We start from the raw sequence: 19,018 nt of genomic DNA, 5'->3' as shown, positions 1-19,018 counted from the left end.
TGGACTATGTTATAATCACTAACCAGCTACATTTGCTGGGAATCAGTTTTGATGTTGATTGGTTTGGCTCATAAGTAGTTACTATTTTTCCCTCTGTACTCATTGGTAAAGATTATCACGCTGCAATAACAATACACCCTTAACCACAGCTACTTCAGTAACTTTTACCCTTTTTTGAGCCAAACAGCTTAGATCTCATTCAATAGACTTCACGAAAATGATCTGCACAACATTTACATTACACCAATTCAACAAAGTATTTTGAAGAAGGGAATTGTGATGGAACAAAAATGAGGATGCAAGTAGTCCATGATTCTCAATTTTATTATCTACCCATTGACCTAAAATATATTTTGAAAAGGTAATACATTAAGAAATTTTGTTAAGAATCTTTTAAAGTTTTTCACTTGTTTTTGGTGGTTGTTGTTTGGCTACCATTCCCTGTAGATTTTCTTATGTCTTGAAATTTAAATTACAGATATGCTGTCTAATTCAATTCAGCTCAAAAAAAATTAAATGCTTGAACTCTAAGAAATGACCCATAGAAACTAATTTTAACCATCTGAATAACTTCAGATTTATATTTCCTTTATTTTTATTAATATTTGAAAGACATGTAAGAAGTTCATTTCACTGCCAAAATTCAAGATTGTTATAGTACAACTGTGACACCATAAATATTGAGAGGAATTTGACAGTTCTTACAATGGTCAAATGTACAAAAGAGTATGAGAAAATTATTGTTGTAAGAACCTTTAGATTTTTGGCATGAGTGTTTTTGTATCATTCACATATCCCTTTTTGTTAATTTTAGAAAAATTAAATTTCCAAGAACTTTTAGCAATAGTAAGGGTTAGTATAATTGTGCATTTGACAACTATTTCTAGTTCATAATATTTATAAAGCAATCTAACCAAACTTTTTATAATTAGCTTTAATCAGTTTCTATTCAGTATTTTTTAAAACTAATAAATATTAAGAAAATGGAAATGCTATGTCTTTATGATCAGAAATAGGCTACTCTGTAAGAGTCACAGTAGTTTTAAGCCACAAAATAATCATTACACCAATAAACCTTGCTTATAGTATGGGCCACTACTCCTGAAAAGCATGGATTAATAAAACACAAATGATTTCAATTTCCTTAAAAGTCTGGAAAAATTATTACAAGAATTGTTACTTTACTTTTTCATTTATGAAATTCTAAAAGCCAACAACTGTTTCAGATTATTTATGAAGCCACTTAATCCTTAAAATGTGATTGCAGATACCCAATGTTCATACCAAGTAGCTGAAGAAAAAATGGCTCTTGTCCAAGTCTCTTCTACACCCTTGTAAACCTGCTTTCTTATGGTACAAGTAGGTCAATTTTAAATTAAGGCCATCTCAGCAGGTAAGAATCACACTGTTTTTCATCCCAAAAAGAAACCACATGATGTTATGGCTCTGTGGCTCAGAGAACCACATATGAAAAATCGAAATTACTTTAAGTTGAAAAGAGCATGGAGATCTTCAAGTTTTAATGTAGAATAGTGGAATGAGCACAAAATTTGGAGACAGGAGATCTGAGTTTAAGACATAACTCTGAGACTCCCTGCTTGAAGTAGCCCTGGGGTAAATGGTTAACTTCTCTAAGCCTCCAATTCCACACATGTAAAATGTGAAAACTAACAAATATTTCACAAAGTTTTTTTGAGATTCAAATGAGATGATAGATGAGAACATGCTTTATAAAGCCCAAAAATGGCACAGAGCAGTTAGTGACACACCTTGTCTTCCTGTCAGGTTCAGGTTATTCACAACATAGTAACTGAAGTGATCCTTCTAAAAGTTCAGATTTTTATACCACTTCTCTGCTCAAAACCTTCTGATGGCACCCCATTTCTATTATGGTAAAAGCCCAAATCTTTAAAATGACCAAGATCTTACTTCAATTGACCCCCCCTCCATCTTACCTCTCTGACATCATCTCCTGCCACTCACCCCTTGCTCGCTTCAGCCCAGCCATATTGACCACCTTGCTCTTCCTTGAATATACAATGCACATTTCCACCCTAGGACCCTTGCAACGGCTGTTTCCTCTGCTAGGAATGCTCTTCCCCAGATATCCACGTGGCTAACTCTCTCATCTCAAAGCTCAAACATCTACCTTACAACGATCACTATTTAAAACTACAGTCCCAACAACCCCCCAACACACACACACTTGTAAAATCATTTAGCCTACTATACTTTATCCTTTTGTTCAAAGAATTTACAACTTTATCATTTTACTTATGATATTTATTGTCTTTCTTCTCACTACAATGTAAGCAAAGCAGTACAGGGATCTCTATTTTGCTCTTAGTTCCTGGGTTGTAGGAAGTATTCCTTTTCTTTTTTAATAACAAATAAATGAACTTTATGTACCATTCTGCCTCTTATTAAAAGAAAAACCTAGGTCTTCATTTTAGAGAAACTAACCCACAACTCAAGAATGGCAGATGTTGAACTCATTATTTATTACACCATCTTCACATCCAAGAACAAGATATCATGTTAATTTTCATTGCAACTGAGGCTAAAGGAAGAAAAGACAGGGAGTTTTCAAGGGAATTCCCCAATTTTAAAAAGGTTTTTTTCTCTCTGGTTTCTGAATGGTTCACAGATGATTTTTGTAGGCTAGCAGTAACTGGGGACAATTTATTAGAAACAGAAATGTGGATAAATGAAGAAATAGATCATCAAGTCAAGATAAAAGAATCCTTTAAATAGCAGTTCTCAGAGACAGGGATTACCACACCTTGGGAAGAAACATATACTTTACTGTGGCTATTTGCTAAGTGGGCCAGCAGGAGCAAGAAAACAACATGAGATTCATTCATTCAATCAATCAACAATTCCAGAGCAAGCACTGTTGTAACAGGTGATGTTCACTCTTGGAACCCAGCCCCTATACAGTGAGGAAGCCCAAGCAGCTGTGGAGAACCTCAAATGAAGAAGAACCAAGAACCCTAACCCATATCCTAGGCTCAGGTCCCAGGTGAAAACCAGCACCAATTTGCTGGCCATGTGAATGAGCCATTTCGAAAATGGGTCCTCCAACCTAAGCCACCCCAATTAACACTCCATGGACGTAAAAAAAGAGCTGCCTGTTCTAAGCCCTGCCAAATTTGCAGATTTTTAGCAAAATAACACTTGCTGTTGTTTTAAACCTTTAGGCTTTGGGGTGGTTTCTACACAGCAATAGATAACTGACACACCACACTTACTAGATTGTTGATGTCAATGAGTCAATGTTTACTATAACACATTTGTGTATGAACAACTCTTTGGTTATTTCTTGAGAAAAGTATCCTCTGATCATTCGAAATGTCAAAAAACATGGCTGTAAATCTGATTGCAATCTTTCTTTTCTCTTATACTTACATCAATCCAGTCAATCCATAAAATACTTTCCCCTTTCACAGCCAATCCTCAACTTTAGGGGAATGGGCAGAGTTGCTACATAGAATCCTAACTCCTCTATCTGTAAGTAACAACTTCTTTTTCTCTGTCTGAGTGGCTGTTTCTCTGTTAGTGATTAAGACAGGGCTCCAAAGGCAAACTATGAATCCTACCACTGCCACATATTAACCGTGTCTTACGTTTCCTTATCTGTAAAATGGGGATAATAATACCTACCTTAAGACACTGGGAGTAATAAATGAATTAATTTATATAGAGTGCTTAGACTAGCACTTAGTGCATAATAAGTGTTTGATAATGGCTTAATACAAAAGAGAAAACTAGCCACCTTTACCAACCAAGTACAGATGCTGTCAACATCCAACTAACCTAGATTATCCTAGAAATAATAATCTTCACCTTTTTATTCATCTTCTTTTCTTCCTACTGCCTTATTTCCATTAATCTTTCATTTTCTAATTTACCAAAAAAAGGTGGGGGAGGAAAAATGAAAGTTAAGTAATACTGTTTTATTAAGAATTCTGGTAAAAGGGCTGAGACAAAAAAGTCATATAAGGTATACAAATTATCTGTACATCACCTAATTCTAAAGCTCCTCAGAGGCCATGGACTGTGATAAATTGACCATGTACATATTAATGCCAGTTTATGTTTAGAACACCAAAAAGTCTACATGCATAGCACATACCCATTGTTCATGCTGATATTAGCCATAAATCAATTAACAAAGATCTGTAGAATGACTCTTAAAGTATATGTTTCAAATGTTTACTGAAGTGACAAAACAGCTCAAATCTGGAGACAAAAAAAGCATTGCTGGCAAACTGTCTGGAGGCCCAAGCAAGGTATAATAACTACATATGTACTTCCATACATTCAAAAGTTTCAAAGTTATCCTGTATTCCCTTAATATTAGGCTAGAGCTTTACTTATTACAAAGTTAAAGTGTTTTTCCCTTTATTATTTATGTTTTGCAGACCTTACATAGCATGATTCTACCTGGATATACTAAGTACTGAAAACAGTGATTGAGAAAGCTGTATCAGACAAACCACCCTTAAGAAGTGTGGTCTGAAGAAAATCTCAAAGTATTCAACTTAAACTGTGACAGTAGTTTTCTCATCTGGCCTAGTTTCTCACTAATCCCCCTTAAAAGATAGAAAGCAGCAGAAGTTACCACATTATCTCCTTTTATCTTTAACAGTGACATACAGTGACTTACTCAAAGTAAAAAAAGAAATTAGCCAGGGACTTAGGTTTTTTTATTTCAACTGCCCTTCCCTTCACTATAACAAGGAAGTCAGTGGGGGAAGGTAGCCAAGTGAGAGATGATAAAGCCACTGGGATACTCCTTATATGCCTTCCTATATACAATTTCCTATATCACATGAAAGCCAAAACTAGAGAAAATCATCAATAGAAAAATCCGCGTCCTCAAAACCAAGCTCTGCATTTGATAGACACTAAGCCATTTTTTCAACAAAGAATGAAATCTACAGAGGCTACAAGAAAAGAGAACCCATTACTTTATCCAGACACTTTTTTGACAAACATGAATAAATTAGATTATTTGGGTAAAGGACTACCCTTGGCTCTGCTACCCCTCTGCAATCCCAATTCAATAACACCTGGTACCTAGATGTACTGTATTTCTTCAGTTTATGTGTCACTTTGATAAATGTGGAAAGTACCTGTAGCCAAGAACTCAAATTAGATTCCATTTAAAAATCTGGCTGAACAGAACCATGTATACTTGGTGGTTTGAATTCTGACATTTAAGTTACACAGTAACTTTTAACCTACAGCCAATTGTGATATCATACAGCAAAATGTGCTCAACAATTGAACAGAAACAAAAATTGGAACCAGATTTGCAGACAGGCTCATCTTAGGATAAGAAGCTAAGATTCTTCCTGTAAAATAATGAAAAGCTGACAAACTTAGAGAATGCTAAAATAGAAATATTTTATTTCTAACCAGTTCCAGAGGACTCAAACTCAATGTCATATGCTCTGTGGTTATCTTTTCCTTCAAGCAGTCTCATAAGAAAACCACAGAGTAGCTGGCCCATTAGTAGTATGATTTACCCTTCCTCATCCAAGTCTGATGTCTCAAATTATAAAGTTTTCAGATTTAGTGAGGGAACAGCACTGTCAAATTCAAATACTTGTTAATTTTTTAAGACCTATGTAAAGCATATTTTAAACCTCCTTGGGATGTTAGTTTATTATTTGCAGAAAAAATATATAGTGACCTTTAAAATAGAAAGGGGAAAACATAACAAAGAAATCTATAAACTTCAGTCCTATGTGCCAGGAAGAAGTTCCCCTCACAGGGTTATTGCTGTGGCCCCTATTCTGTCCAAAACAGAGGTCCACAAATTTCCTTAAGTATGTACAACAAACCTATAAAGGTGTCTGTCTAGAGATTTAATAAAATTTCCCATATATATACATTATCTTCTAATCTAATGAATACATATTTTTATAATTTCCATAGAGGCTAGTGTACAGGAAGAAAGAAATACAAAACCATACACAATAGTTTTCAACCCTGGCCATACTTCAGAATCATCTGGGGAAAATGTTTTATTTATAAACAAATGCCTTTGACCCATCCTACCAGATTCTATAGGTCTTAGGTAGGGCTCAGTTATCAATATTTTTAAGATTCCATAGTGATTATGATACACAGCCAAGGTTGAGAAATACTAATTGAGAGAAACACCAATTTTTCCTAGACTTCTTTTTCCCAAGTCTGTCAAATCTGAGGATTGTCTTTCATCAATTCTAGTAAATTCTCAGTTTATTATCTCTTCAAATATTATCTTCTCTCATTTTCTCTATTATAATCTCCTTTTGGAATTTCATTTTGATGTATGCTGGACCTTGTCTCCTATTTTATGCTCTTATCTGTCTCTCTTTTTTAATTCATTTGTTTTAGTTTAAAAAACATTTCAACTTCTCTTTATGAAACAATTTCAGACTTGCAAAAGAGTTGTGAAAATAGCACTGAGGTTATATATAAGCTTGTTCCAGCTTCCCCAAATGTTAACATTTTAAAGAACAATGGCACGATAATCAAAAATAGGAAATTAACTTTGGTCTACAGATCTTATTTAAATTAACTATTTATCATTATAATTAACTTATTCATATTTCATCAATTGTCCTACCAATGTCATATTACTGGTCCAGAATCACACATTACATTTCCTTACCTATGTCTCCTTAGTCTCCTCTAATCTCAGAAAGTTCCTCAGCCTTCCTTTCCTTGACTTTCATTTTTTAAAATTATAGACTCTTTGTTTTTTAGAATGTTCTTCATTCAGGTTTACCTGGTGTTACTTCATGATGAAATTCAGATGATGCATTCTTTGGCAAAACTAGCATAGAAATGATACTGTACTCTTTTCAGTGCATCCCATCAGGAGGTATAGCTGTCAATATGTCTCGTTACTATGATTACTTGGTTATGGTGGTGTAACTTTGCATCTATTAACATCTCTCATGTTTTCTACCTCTTTGTTTCCCTATGTTACATTCTGCATGATTTCTTCCAATCTATCTTTTCATTCATTATTTCTTTCTTTAAATGGGCCTATTTTGTTGTTTTAACATAGTCATTATTTTTCTAATTTTAACTTATTAATTAGTAAATTTCCAGCTTTTTAAAAAAATAATCCTGGTTGATTCTGATAGTCTTTTTTCCCTTGCCATACTTTAATTTCTTCTTTTATTTAACATATTTATTTTATACTTTCTATCTGATAATTCAGGTAGCAGTAGTCTCTCAGAGTCTGATTCTGTAGTTTATTGCCTCTAACTCTTGTTCATGGTGGCTTGTTTCCTGGTGTGTTTAATGATAGGGGGAGGAGAAGGGGATGATGTGTGCTCATGTTGAAGTGGATTTCTATCTGTGGCAATTATTTTAGGATGAATGTTTAAAGTATCTTTCTCTGAGAAGAATTTGCATTTGCTTCTGCCAAGTGCCTGGGGGTACCACCAACACAGAGACACCTAAACTAAATTTTTGGCTTGTTTTTTTTTGGGGGGTGGTGGTGGTGTTATACCAGTAGTATGAATTCAGGCTCAAATCTACATGAATTAAGGGCTTGGGATAAAGAATTATTAAGATATACTTTTTTTTTATTTCCCCTCTACTCAAAGCCAAAACCAAGATAGGTACTCACCAACACTATGTCTGTGGTATGGCAACATATTTTTTTTTCTCTTTTTAGCAACCAAGAATGTCATTCTTTGGAAATTCTGGCTTTATTTGAGTAAGGGGAAAGGGGTCCTCAGTCATGACTTCCCACCTCATTTTGGGTCCATGGATTTCTTTCCTATCCTCAGACTCTAGGCCACAAGGATAAGGAACTAAATCCAGAACAAGCACCACTTCTAATGCTAGCTTACCATTTAGAGTCATGTTATCTTAATATTTCTGGCATCTGAGAAGTCCTTATTTAGTCTCCAGTTGAGCCATGAAATAAAATAATTTTGATTTATTTTCTAATCCATCATTTTCTGGTGTGCTAAACTGCAATGAGTTTCTCTATACCTTTAGCCCACCATACTTTCAAAAACATAAGTCCTTAAGGTTTCTTAAATAATGATAGGAAAAAAAAACCTTTATGGTTTAGTAGAAAAGGCAGAATTTGTAATGAGACAATCTTTTAAAACAGACATAGATTAAATTTCAGGTTTTTCAACTATAAAACATGACTAATAATCACAGAATTAACCCCAATGAGTAGTAAGTAAGAAGAGGGTTTCCTACCAATTCACATTTGTTCTGTTTAGCCATTCACGGCTGCCTAGAGTTACTATTTTTATAGACCACCCAGAATGGGCCAGCTCCTTGAATCCTTTGCCAAAAACAGCTAGATGCCTTCTTTACCATCCACAAAACATCAATAAAGTCAGAAAGATTAACCCTTTTAAGTCTGTTTAGTTTATTTTCTTTTTTGGTGTGATGACTATTTAGTAACTCAAAACTCTTCAAATTAGTCATTTTTGCTGCACATTACCTTTGACAAAACCCTCTTACTTTAGATGTGAGATGTATTTATATTTCATCACCAAAATGCCTTCAGGAAATGTTTAAGGCATACCTATATTTGGCAAAATTGTGTTTATATATATTTTTTTACTTGGGCCCATATCAATAAGGCACAAAAGTTCAATTTTATATTGAACATCTCAAATGGCATTAATAACTTCATTATGGTAAAGTGATCTATTCTTAAAAAGCTTAGATTTCTACATTAAAAATACTTTGGAAATCTCTGATTCAAATGTCTATTTTTCTGTACAAACTTAATTTTGTGGTACCTGAGAAAAGTTCAGATAGAGCTCACAATCTGTTTTTCAAAAGCCTACGCAGTTTCTGTATCAATTAAAACATAGTAATGCATGCTTGAGGTTTCTAGATACACAAAATCATAGATAAGGAAGTTGTTCAGTATCTTCCAGGTGGTAATAATAATGTTCAGGTTTCTGTATCAATTAAAACATAGTAATGCATGCTTGAGGTTTCTAGATACACAAAATCATAGATAAGGAAGTTGTTCAGTATCTTCCAGGTGGTAATAATAATGTTCACCTGGGAAGTTCCTGCTCCTTGGGCAGACTCCCAGACCCTAGAAATGATGAGGCCAATCAAGAAGTGCTTCTGAATAATATATATGATGGAACATTTCAAGTCCCAATATTTGGTTCAGGGACAAGTTTCAGTCTAAAATCATTATTCTCTGGGCTTTGAAATTTCATTTTTCATGCCAAATTTTGTCTTGGTTTCTATAAGTTTCACAGCCAGTTTCTTACTTCTTTCTTAGTGTCTGGAGATAGTCCAATTTGTTAAGATACTTCTATATTTCTTCGTTCGTTCCAGCTCTTCTCTGTGTTTTCTTCAATTTAAGCCTTTTAACATGTTTTTTAATTTGAATAGTTCCTAATATTTCCACTACTTCTTGGCTTTCTGTCCCTAAAACCTCACCCAGAGAAAGATACAGATCTTGGTTGGTTGATCCTAAGATTTTCAAATATTTAAATTTTCTCCTGTACTATCCATCTAATCCCTTTTTTAACTCAAACCTTTTCTTGATAAAATGGGGACCATCATCTCCTTCTTTCATAATGGATCAATCTACCATGGCAATGACATCCATTCCCATACCCCCCTTCACTTTAGCTGCTGTGAAGATCATTAATTTGTTTAAAATTTTTTTATTTTTTGTTCCAGTTTCCCCCCCTAAATATTTATTGACTCATGAGGGCGTCCACAACAAAATGTCTCCCCGAACCCCACATTCACTTCCTGCAGCATAACCCCATCCTCTTTATTCATTCATCGAATACTACTGTACAAAACCCCATCCCCCAACTTCTAGGGAGGGGAGGACTAGAGATTGAGTTCAAGCACCAATGGCCAATGGTTTACTCAATCATGCCTACATAATGAAGCCTCCATAAAAACTCTAAACAATGGGGTTTGAACAGCTTGTAGGCTAGCAAACACAAGGAGGTGCTGGGAGGGTGGTACACCTGGAGAAGGCATGAAAGATCTGCACCCCTCCCTCATACCCTACCCTGTGCATCTCTTCCATTTGGTTCGACTTATGTATCCTTTATAATAAACCAGTAATATCAAGTAGAGTGTTTTCCTGAGGGTTTTATTTATTTATTTACTTTTTGGTAGAGACTGGTCCTTGCTATGTTGCCCAGGCTAGTCTTGAATTCCTAGACTCAAGCTACCCTCTTGCTTTGGCCTTTCAAAGCACTAGGATCACAGGCCTGAGCCACTGCCATGGCTTCCTGAGTTTTGTGAGCTATCCTAGCAAAAATATCAAACCTCAAGAGGGGGTCTTGAGAACTCCCAATTTATAGCCAGTTTGTCAGAAGTTATAGGTCACAATCTAGGACTTGCAACTGAAGAGGGGGATAATCTTATGGGACTGAGCCCTTAACCTGTGGAGGCTGTGCTAACTCCAGGTGGTTAGTATCAGAATTGGGTTAAATTGTAGGACACCCAGTTGATTTCCAGAGAATTGGAGAATAGCTCAGTGTGGAAAATCAATACATTTGGTGTCAGAAGTGTTGTGTAAAGAAAAAGGTTTTCCTTTTCTTAATCCCTATATTTTATATGATGACATCTACATAATTCTTCCTCATACAACAGTTGTTTATATATCTGCTCCTCCTATTAGACTGTACTTTAACTCATATTTGCATCCCTGACTTCTTGCTCAGTACCTGGGCAAACATTAGGTACTCTATAAATATTTGCTGTATGTCTGACTGAATAAGTAAATGAATACTTCATATAGCCTCAGATAAGAAATGAGGATCTAAAAGCACACACAGTTTCTAAGAATTAGTGAATGAACTTATATAAATGTATTACGCTCTGGGATAAATACAGTACTATCTCTAAAGGAGAAAAAATTTAATAATAGCACAAAACAAAACTTCAGTAAGAGGAAGAAAATGTCTACACCAAATTGTATAACTGATGAAAAGCAGTTGACTAAAGCAATACCAAGAAAGTCAGTGTGGAGAACTTCTTGAAATCATAAGTAAAATTAAAAAGATAAGTTGAAAGAGAGATGGAAGTTCTTTCAGTTTAAAATGACATACATAAAGGTACAAAAGTAGGAATTAATAAATATATGCAGCGTATGGCAAGTAGGTTAGTTGTCAATAAATACTAGATACACGTTTAATACATGTAAGTGCGTTTATAGCAACTCCTATGAAAAAGAAGGATTTTTTTGGTTGAAACTACAAGTAATTTTTCTTAAAAGGGAAATAGAACTAACTAAAGACATAAAAAAAAAAAAAAAACCCTTAGCATTAATCAGTGGGGGAACATGCATTCATTCATACCACAGATATTTACTGAGTGACTACTATGTGCCAGGCACTGCTCTAAGCACTGGAAAACAAAAGAGATAAAAATTCATGCTAGGAAATAAAGAAAATAAAACAAATTACATAGTATACCTAGTATACCAGAGGGTGAGAGGTGCCATGTAGAAAAGTACAGGAAGAAAGAGGATAAGGAGTGCAGTGGCAGGACCAGGGGTGGCCATTGAGAGAAGGTATTCCACAAAAGCCCCACTGAGGTGGCATCTGGGCTAACACCTGACAGAAGAATCTCTAGAAGAAGAGCACTGCAGGCCATGGAAATGACAAATGACCTCAAAGTGGGAGCATGCTTAATGTATTTGAGGAGGAGCAGAGAGGCTGGTGTGGCAGGAGTAACCATAACATTTTTGATCCAGAAGATAGAGGAATATTTTTTTAAAAAATTGCAATATCCACTGTTAAGAAATGTGTGGAGAAATGGATACTCCTTTCACTTGCTGGCATGAGTATAAACTCATACAGTCCTTTTGGAAGGCAATTTGACAGAATCTACCACAATTTCAGATATTCATACCCTCTAAATCCAGTGTAGATTCTGCCATGTACCACACACACACACACACACACACACAAACACACACACACAGATATGAAAATACATTTTATATACATACATACATGCATATCAACAAATAACTGGAAATACCTAAATGCCCAGTCACAGGGTAAATGATAGCAGCTATTCTGCAAGTACACACTGGCGTTTTAAGCAGTCCAAAGAACCGTGGAGAGATCCCAAATCTCTTTCAAAGGGTCAGTTGGTCCCTCTTCCAACTACCTATATGAGTCTGAATATTCTTCATTTATTTTTTAAAATGTTTTAGTTTCTAATATAATAAATATCAGTAGATAAGCCACATAATCAAAAATTCTTTGGGATACTTCTAAGACCTAAAGATAGGGAACTTTTTGGAAACTAACTATACAGAAATAAAATGGTTATAGAAACCCTTTCTTTAACCACAGTCTAAGTTCAGACTCTCATCTATTACCTGAAATATCTCAACAGTCTCCTAATTCTTGCTCCAGACTAGTCTCTCCTCAGTTCAGTACATTCTCAATACAACCCTAAAAGTCATCTTCCCAGTATGGAAAGCTGATTATGTCTCCTCCACCTAAAAACCTAGGAAGGCCTTATTGTATATAATAACATTCTAGGCCCTTCATTATCTAGCTCTATTATACATACTCTAGCCATATATCTAGCCTTATGCACACTCTCCACATATATGAGATACACTAAACTTTTCACTTTTCTGAAAATGTCATGCCATTTCATAATTGTGCCTTTAAACATGCTGTTACCCCTCTGCTTAGCATGCCTTTCACATACTTTCCACAGGGCAAACTGGTATCATACCTCAAGGTTCAGCTTCCTCTGTAGGGATTTCCCTTACTTATCACTCCATCATTCAACAACAAAAAAATGCATTGAGCACCTATCAACATGACAAGAACATTCATCTCAAGGAACTCATACTGTCATTTATATTCTTTTAATACTTTGTTCATACTGCTTTATTACATTTATCACATTATACCAAAGTCATCCTTTTACACATCTTTCCTTCCAGCTGGATCAGATGTCTAAAGGCATGGTTCTGGTCTAATTACTCTTTACATATCTAGGATGCTGGTTTGTTTTCAAAACAACTCAAATTTTCTCTAACTTATCACTAGAGGTAAATAATAACAAATAATGAAAATTTAAATCTTTAGCATTAGTATCCAAAACAAGTATCTATACACTTACCTCATGGGTCCATAGTTCAGTATTACAAACGCCAGTACTATCATCACACAGATAGCTCTTCGCTTTGGACTAGGGACTTTAAGCCTCTGGTTCTAAAGGAAATGACCACATTAAATACAATTAAACTACACAATAATCTCATGAAAAGTAACACCTAAGAATTTTTATCTTCACCAGTTAAATCTTTTCATATTAAAAGAAAAAAAACAAGAAAAAGAAAGAAAAAACCTCAAAGGTGACAAAATAATACTTTTCAAAAGACAAGGGCAGAGTCTTCTAAGTTCCCTTTTCTAGCAGAGAGAAAAAAGGAGAGAAGCAGAAGAAAAAAAAAAAAAAAAACAGCAGTCACTCTGCTGCAATTGCCTCTTCACCCAAAAGGAAAGAATTCAACAATTTTATATGTTTATAGATCCCCAAAGAATTCTGATACATTTCTGTAGTTAGTCTCCCTGTCTTTTAAATCATTGTTTTCAGTAACACATTGGAGTATTCCCATATTTGTATCTCAGGGGCAAAACAGAAAGAACAGTGTAAGAAGCCCCACTCAGTAGACATCTAAGTGGTTCAGAGTGGTTCAAGACACCATTGCAGTGGGAAACTCTAGAAGTGTAGATTTCATTAACAGAACAGAGGAAAGAAGATTAACCTTCTTGGGACCAGCAACAGAATGCAAAAAACATAACAGTGGTCAGATGAAGTAAAAAAGATAAAAAACATACATACATAAAACACACACACACATATATATGTATATATACATATATATGTGTGTGTGTGTGTATATATATATATATTTTTTTTTTGTTTTGTTTTGTTTTGTTTTGTTTTTTAAGGGAAGACCTGGAGCTTTAATGTGATTCTTTCAGTCAGAAAAAAGGCTGCTAAGGCAGTGAGTGAGGAGTAACCCAGGAAAAGGGGATCACTTTTACATATAGATTAGGAGGTATAACTTAAAAGGTCCTCTTTCAAAAGCTTTATATTTACTGCAAATGTTTTAGGACTTATTGTACTCTCCTTTTCCTTGCACTATTGTTTTACACAATTGAATTTAAAATATGAAAGTTTCTCAATTTATTTATCCAAAAAAAGAAAATCCCAGCTTTACCACTTACCTCTGATACAACTTCATCTAGTTGCCGCTTCAATGACCCATTCTCTTTCTTCAGTTGCTCATTCTCTGAAAGGGCAGCCTTTAACCTTGCCTCTAACCCTAGCATATATTCTTTCTTCTTCTTACGGGACTGACAAGCAGACTCTCGATTTTTTATCATACGTTGCTGTCTCCTTAGCACAGCAATCTGGGAAAAGTTACAATGAATTAGAATATTCTGATTTTAGAATCAGATCAAAATAGATCAGAATACAGTAATTTTTACAATTACTTTTAAACAACAATTTTTCAAAACATAGGTTATTACTGGTTGCTTCAAAACAGGTTTTAAAAAATACTGCTCAAACCAAATAAGTTAAAATCAAATGATTAAATAAGGCTTTCTAAAACCTGAATGTTAAATCATTTCTTCTGGTGTTTTCTAACTAAGGCTTATTTATTGATCATCCAATTTTCCCTTTAGAAACTCCTTCAGAAAGTAACTTTAAGTATGTATGTATATATGTATATGTACATCTTTACATTTCTGGCCCTGGTTGATTATGCTCCAGAACCATATACCCAATTACTTAGACGGCCACTTCTACTTCCAGAGTCATTACCACTTCAAATTCAGTATGTGCAAAATGAACTCCTTATCTCCCTCCCTAGATTTTGGAAAATCTATCCATCTTCTATCTATAGTAAATATCTCAAAGAATATAAAGGAAGAAATGACCAAAGAATATAAAGGAAGAAAAAAAAACTATTATTTTTCTTTTATTCTCTATAGTCACTCCTTCTTTCAATCCCTCATTCACTATGTGAGTATATGCTAATGCCCAAGTTTCTTCTGGAGAAAATGTGTCTCTGTTATTCTTTTCTCTCTATTCCCTCTGCCACTCTCCTAATACAGGCACTCATTAACTCATCCCTAGACTACTGCAATAGACTCCTATTTTAATTATCTTGCAAACTTCCCCAAGGAAACATTTTTATTACATTGCTCCATTACAAAAACAAGCCAGTCATACAACATCCTTGTTACCCACCTTTTAAGGTCTTCCATAAGATGACCGCCCTCTACCTAACCATATCTTCTTCTTTAACTCTACAGATATTCAAGGCACATCCACCAATCTTATTATTGAAGGCTACTCCTTACTGTCCACATATCTAATTTGTTCTTTTATTCATACTGTTTATTCCCATTTGGAATGTCATCTCCTCCACTAACCTAATTCTAAAGTCTCTCCAAACTCCAAGTATTCTCCCCCACTACGATTTTTATTTTCTTTGCACATCTTATATCCTTATAATTTGGAAGATACACTGTAACACTCTAATGGTCTCAATCATTTCATGAATGTTACCACTGTCTCTCCACCTAGATTTTATACCTGGGAAGCCAAAACCATGTCTAATATTACTTTTTCATTTAATATTCACAATATCTAACATAATAAAAGCTTACTGAGAAAAATTTTTATATATATCTTCTAAACTAAGTTATGGAGCCCACTGTTACAGCACTAGTCTAATTTCTTTGGGGAAAAAGGAAAGGTTGCAAAATTAAGTCCATAAAATGTACCAAATAATAATATTAAATTGGTGTGTGGAAGTACGCAGATGCCTGAATTATTGACTTCTATATATTTTTAATAGACTTTTAAAAATAAGCATTCTACTGTGGGCTGTTTAATAACTCTTACTGAAACCAGTAAATAAAGTTAAATAATTTAATACTGATTTCTCTTTCAAAAAACAACAGAATTCCCCCCGACACTACATTTCCTAGAAACAGAAATATACCAAAGCCAACCAAGTGATCTCCCAACACCAAATACTGTCAACAACCTTCAAATCAGAATCCATAGGAAAAGAAATATTACATGAGATATCAAAAAGGCATGTTTTTTCTTCTTTAACTGAAATTTTACAAGAATGCTAATCTTATATAACCATCATCTATAAAAATTTCCCTGCAGAGTAACTATCCCATTCTTCAGTAAGGCTTAAACACACACACACACACACACACACACACACACACACAGAGCAGTGACAAAGCCAAAACGGATTATTTACTAATTTCAAACTATCCTCTGGACAATGCTACTTTGTCCAGTCCACTTTTAATTTTAATGATTGTCATTGTTACTGAGAATGCCAGTGTCCATAATTAATACTAGAGAGCTGACGTATACAGAACACTGAACAAGCACATAAACGAGAAGGTACCCAGATTGAAGAGTTTATACTAAAAGTTAGACAAAAGACAACCTTACTTTAAAGGCTAATTAATCTATGGAATTCAGAGAGGCTTACAGATGGCACAGTATTTTATGAATTTCAAACAAGAATAAGGCATTTCTATAAACAATGAAAGCACCTGCATATTATACAGTATTAAAGTTTCAAAGGCTGTCAATTCATGTGCTTCATACTAAAAAAATGAAAACCACCTGTGGTCAAATATGCATTTCTTCCCATAGAAAAAGATACATTACAATAGTTCTAAAAATAAATACTCAACACTACCAATAAATACAGACAGTAAAAACAGTAAAAATAAATGAAACCCATAGGAGTCACCAAATACAGCATTCCAACTTTATGTCTGAGCAACTGCCTTCAGGTATGTGGATACATAATAATTAAATTATTCTGTAGGCAAAAATAATACACAATTTTTAGACTAAATGCAACACACACACACACACACACACACACACACAATGTGGTATTTGGTGTTTTGAGGGGAGGATATCTTCCTTTACAAGAAAAAAAGGACTCTGGGAGGCTGAGGCGGGAGGATCGCTCAAGGTCAGGAGTTCGAAACCAGCCTGAGCAAGAGCAAGACCCTGTCTCTACTAAAAAATTAGAAAGAAATTAATTGGCCAACTAAAAATATATAGAAAAAATTAGCCGGGCATGGTGGTGCGTGCCTGTAGTCCCAGCTACTCGGGAGGCTGAGACAGAAGGATCACTTGAGGCCAGGAGTTTGAGGTTGCTGTGAGCCAGGCTGACTCCACGGCATTCTAGCCTGGGGCAACAGAGTAAGACTGTCTCAAAAAAAGAAAAGAAAGGATTACACTGTAATTCTGTTTGGTAAACTGTTTTTGCACAATGTATCATAATCATCTTTGATATGCACTGAGAATGATGGCACAGTATTTCAATTATCTTGACATTTCATAATATATTTAATTAATCTCCTCTTGTTGAAAGTACTAGTTTTCAACATTCTTTAAAACAAGCCTCATCATTCAATCCACTGTTAGAGAGCAGAAGGGCTAGAATTTAGGTCAGTTGACTCTAAGCCCAGTGGTACTTATACAATAGCTCCAAACTGCTTTTAAACACCAAACAGAGAGGCTTGAATCACAGCATGGAACGTTAACTTCAGTGAACTATGTGGTTAAATACATGCCTGTCTGAAAATAGAGACTTGTGGAACTGCTTATATCTGGAAGCTTAATCTCCTCTGTTAGCAATCTGAAAACATACAATCAATACTCTGGCCCATTAATCAATTGACACATCTCCCCTACAGGCATATCAGATGATTTAACACAGACTTCAATGAATGAACAGCTGGCCAGTCCCTGCTTCTGATCATTCTGCCTCCAGACAACTCTCCCACCAAGCATTGTACCTTGGAAAAAGAAAAAAGAACAAAAGAAAAAAACTCCACAGCTGCAAAATATTCTCCCTTTAGTGCCACTGTACTATAAAATGTGGTGTTTCGTTTATAAAACAAACATTTATTAGACTGCAAGAAAGACATATGTAAAAGGAAAACTTAATGTTTTCCTTCTGAAGGCTGGATCAATTTAAGAGTCAAAGTTCCAAGTCTATTCACATTGTGTTTTTAATTTTAAAAGCATTATTGATTGATTAATAGTATAAATTCTTATAATCTCCTTTTTAGAAACAAAATAGACTATTAAGGGCCAGATTCTGTGATGCTGCTAAGAAATGAGCTTCAATATCCTGAATAAAGTAATACTGATATAGGACTTTATAAAACTCATGACTTAAAACTATCTGCTAACTTAATTTTTAAGAATTAAATCTTAAGACTACCTTAATTTTTATAAACTAAGCAAATACATTCATAAAGGAAGAAAAAAAGAAGCAAGACTTGGGTAATTTGAAGTTTGAACTGTATCAGGGCTGCCTTGAAAGTAAAGCCCCATTAGTGGAGCACAGAAGTGATGACAACAGCACTGGACTGAGATAAGACCCAGGCTTGAATCCTAACTCAATTATAACAGGTCAAATGATTGAGGTGAGGGTCAAACGGGTAATAGACATGAAGGTTCTCTGTACCATAATGCACCATACAAATATAAGTTTCAGTTAAAAATTATATATATTGGCCAGGCGTGGTGGCTCACACCTGTAATCCTAGCACTCTGGGGAGGCCAAGGCAGGATAGCTTGAGCTCAGGAGTTCGAGACCAGCCTGAGCAAGAGTGAGACCCAGTCTCTACTAAAAAAAGAAAAAATTAGCCAGGTGTGGTGGTACATGCCTGTACTCCCAGCTACTCAGGAGGCAGAGGCAGGAGGATTGCTTGAGCCAGGCTAATGCCATGGCACTCACCCGGGCAACAGAATGAGACTCTGTCTCAAAAAAAAAAAAAAAAAAAAAATACACACACACACACACACATATATATCCTGCAACTATGAATAAACAGAATGAGGCAAAAATTCTTAATTCTATCAACAATGTGCCTCACAGGTTCTCTGATAAGCTGTGCAACCAAAGCAATACTGAAAATACCTTTCC

At 35.0% G+C, this 19,018-nt stretch overlaps 1 protein-coding gene across 1 annotated transcript in view; it reads right to left on the bottom strand.

Moving 5' to 3' along the window:
- ATF6 (activating transcription factor 6) overlaps positions 1–19,018 on the bottom strand; it is a 200,497-nt gene that overhangs the window by 137,689 nt on the left and 43,790 nt on the right. Inside the window, exons 8-9 of the mRNA XM_012768611.2 lie at positions 14,244–14,429; positions 13,132–13,223 (exon numbers count right to left, since the gene is read on the bottom strand). Coding sequence (XP_012624065.1) covers positions 13,132–13,223; positions 14,244–14,429 — 278 coding nt within the window. The remainder of the gene's footprint in view (positions 1–13,131; positions 13,224–14,243; positions 14,430–19,018) is intronic.

The sequence above is a fragment of the Microcebus murinus genome, chromosome 2, assembly GCF_040939455.1.
Source record: "Microcebus murinus isolate Inina chromosome 2, M.murinus_Inina_mat1.0, whole genome shotgun sequence".
NCBI lineage: Eukaryota > Metazoa > Chordata > Mammalia > Primates > Cheirogaleidae > Microcebus > Microcebus murinus.
This window is presented reverse-complemented; position numbering and strand designations above follow the sequence as displayed.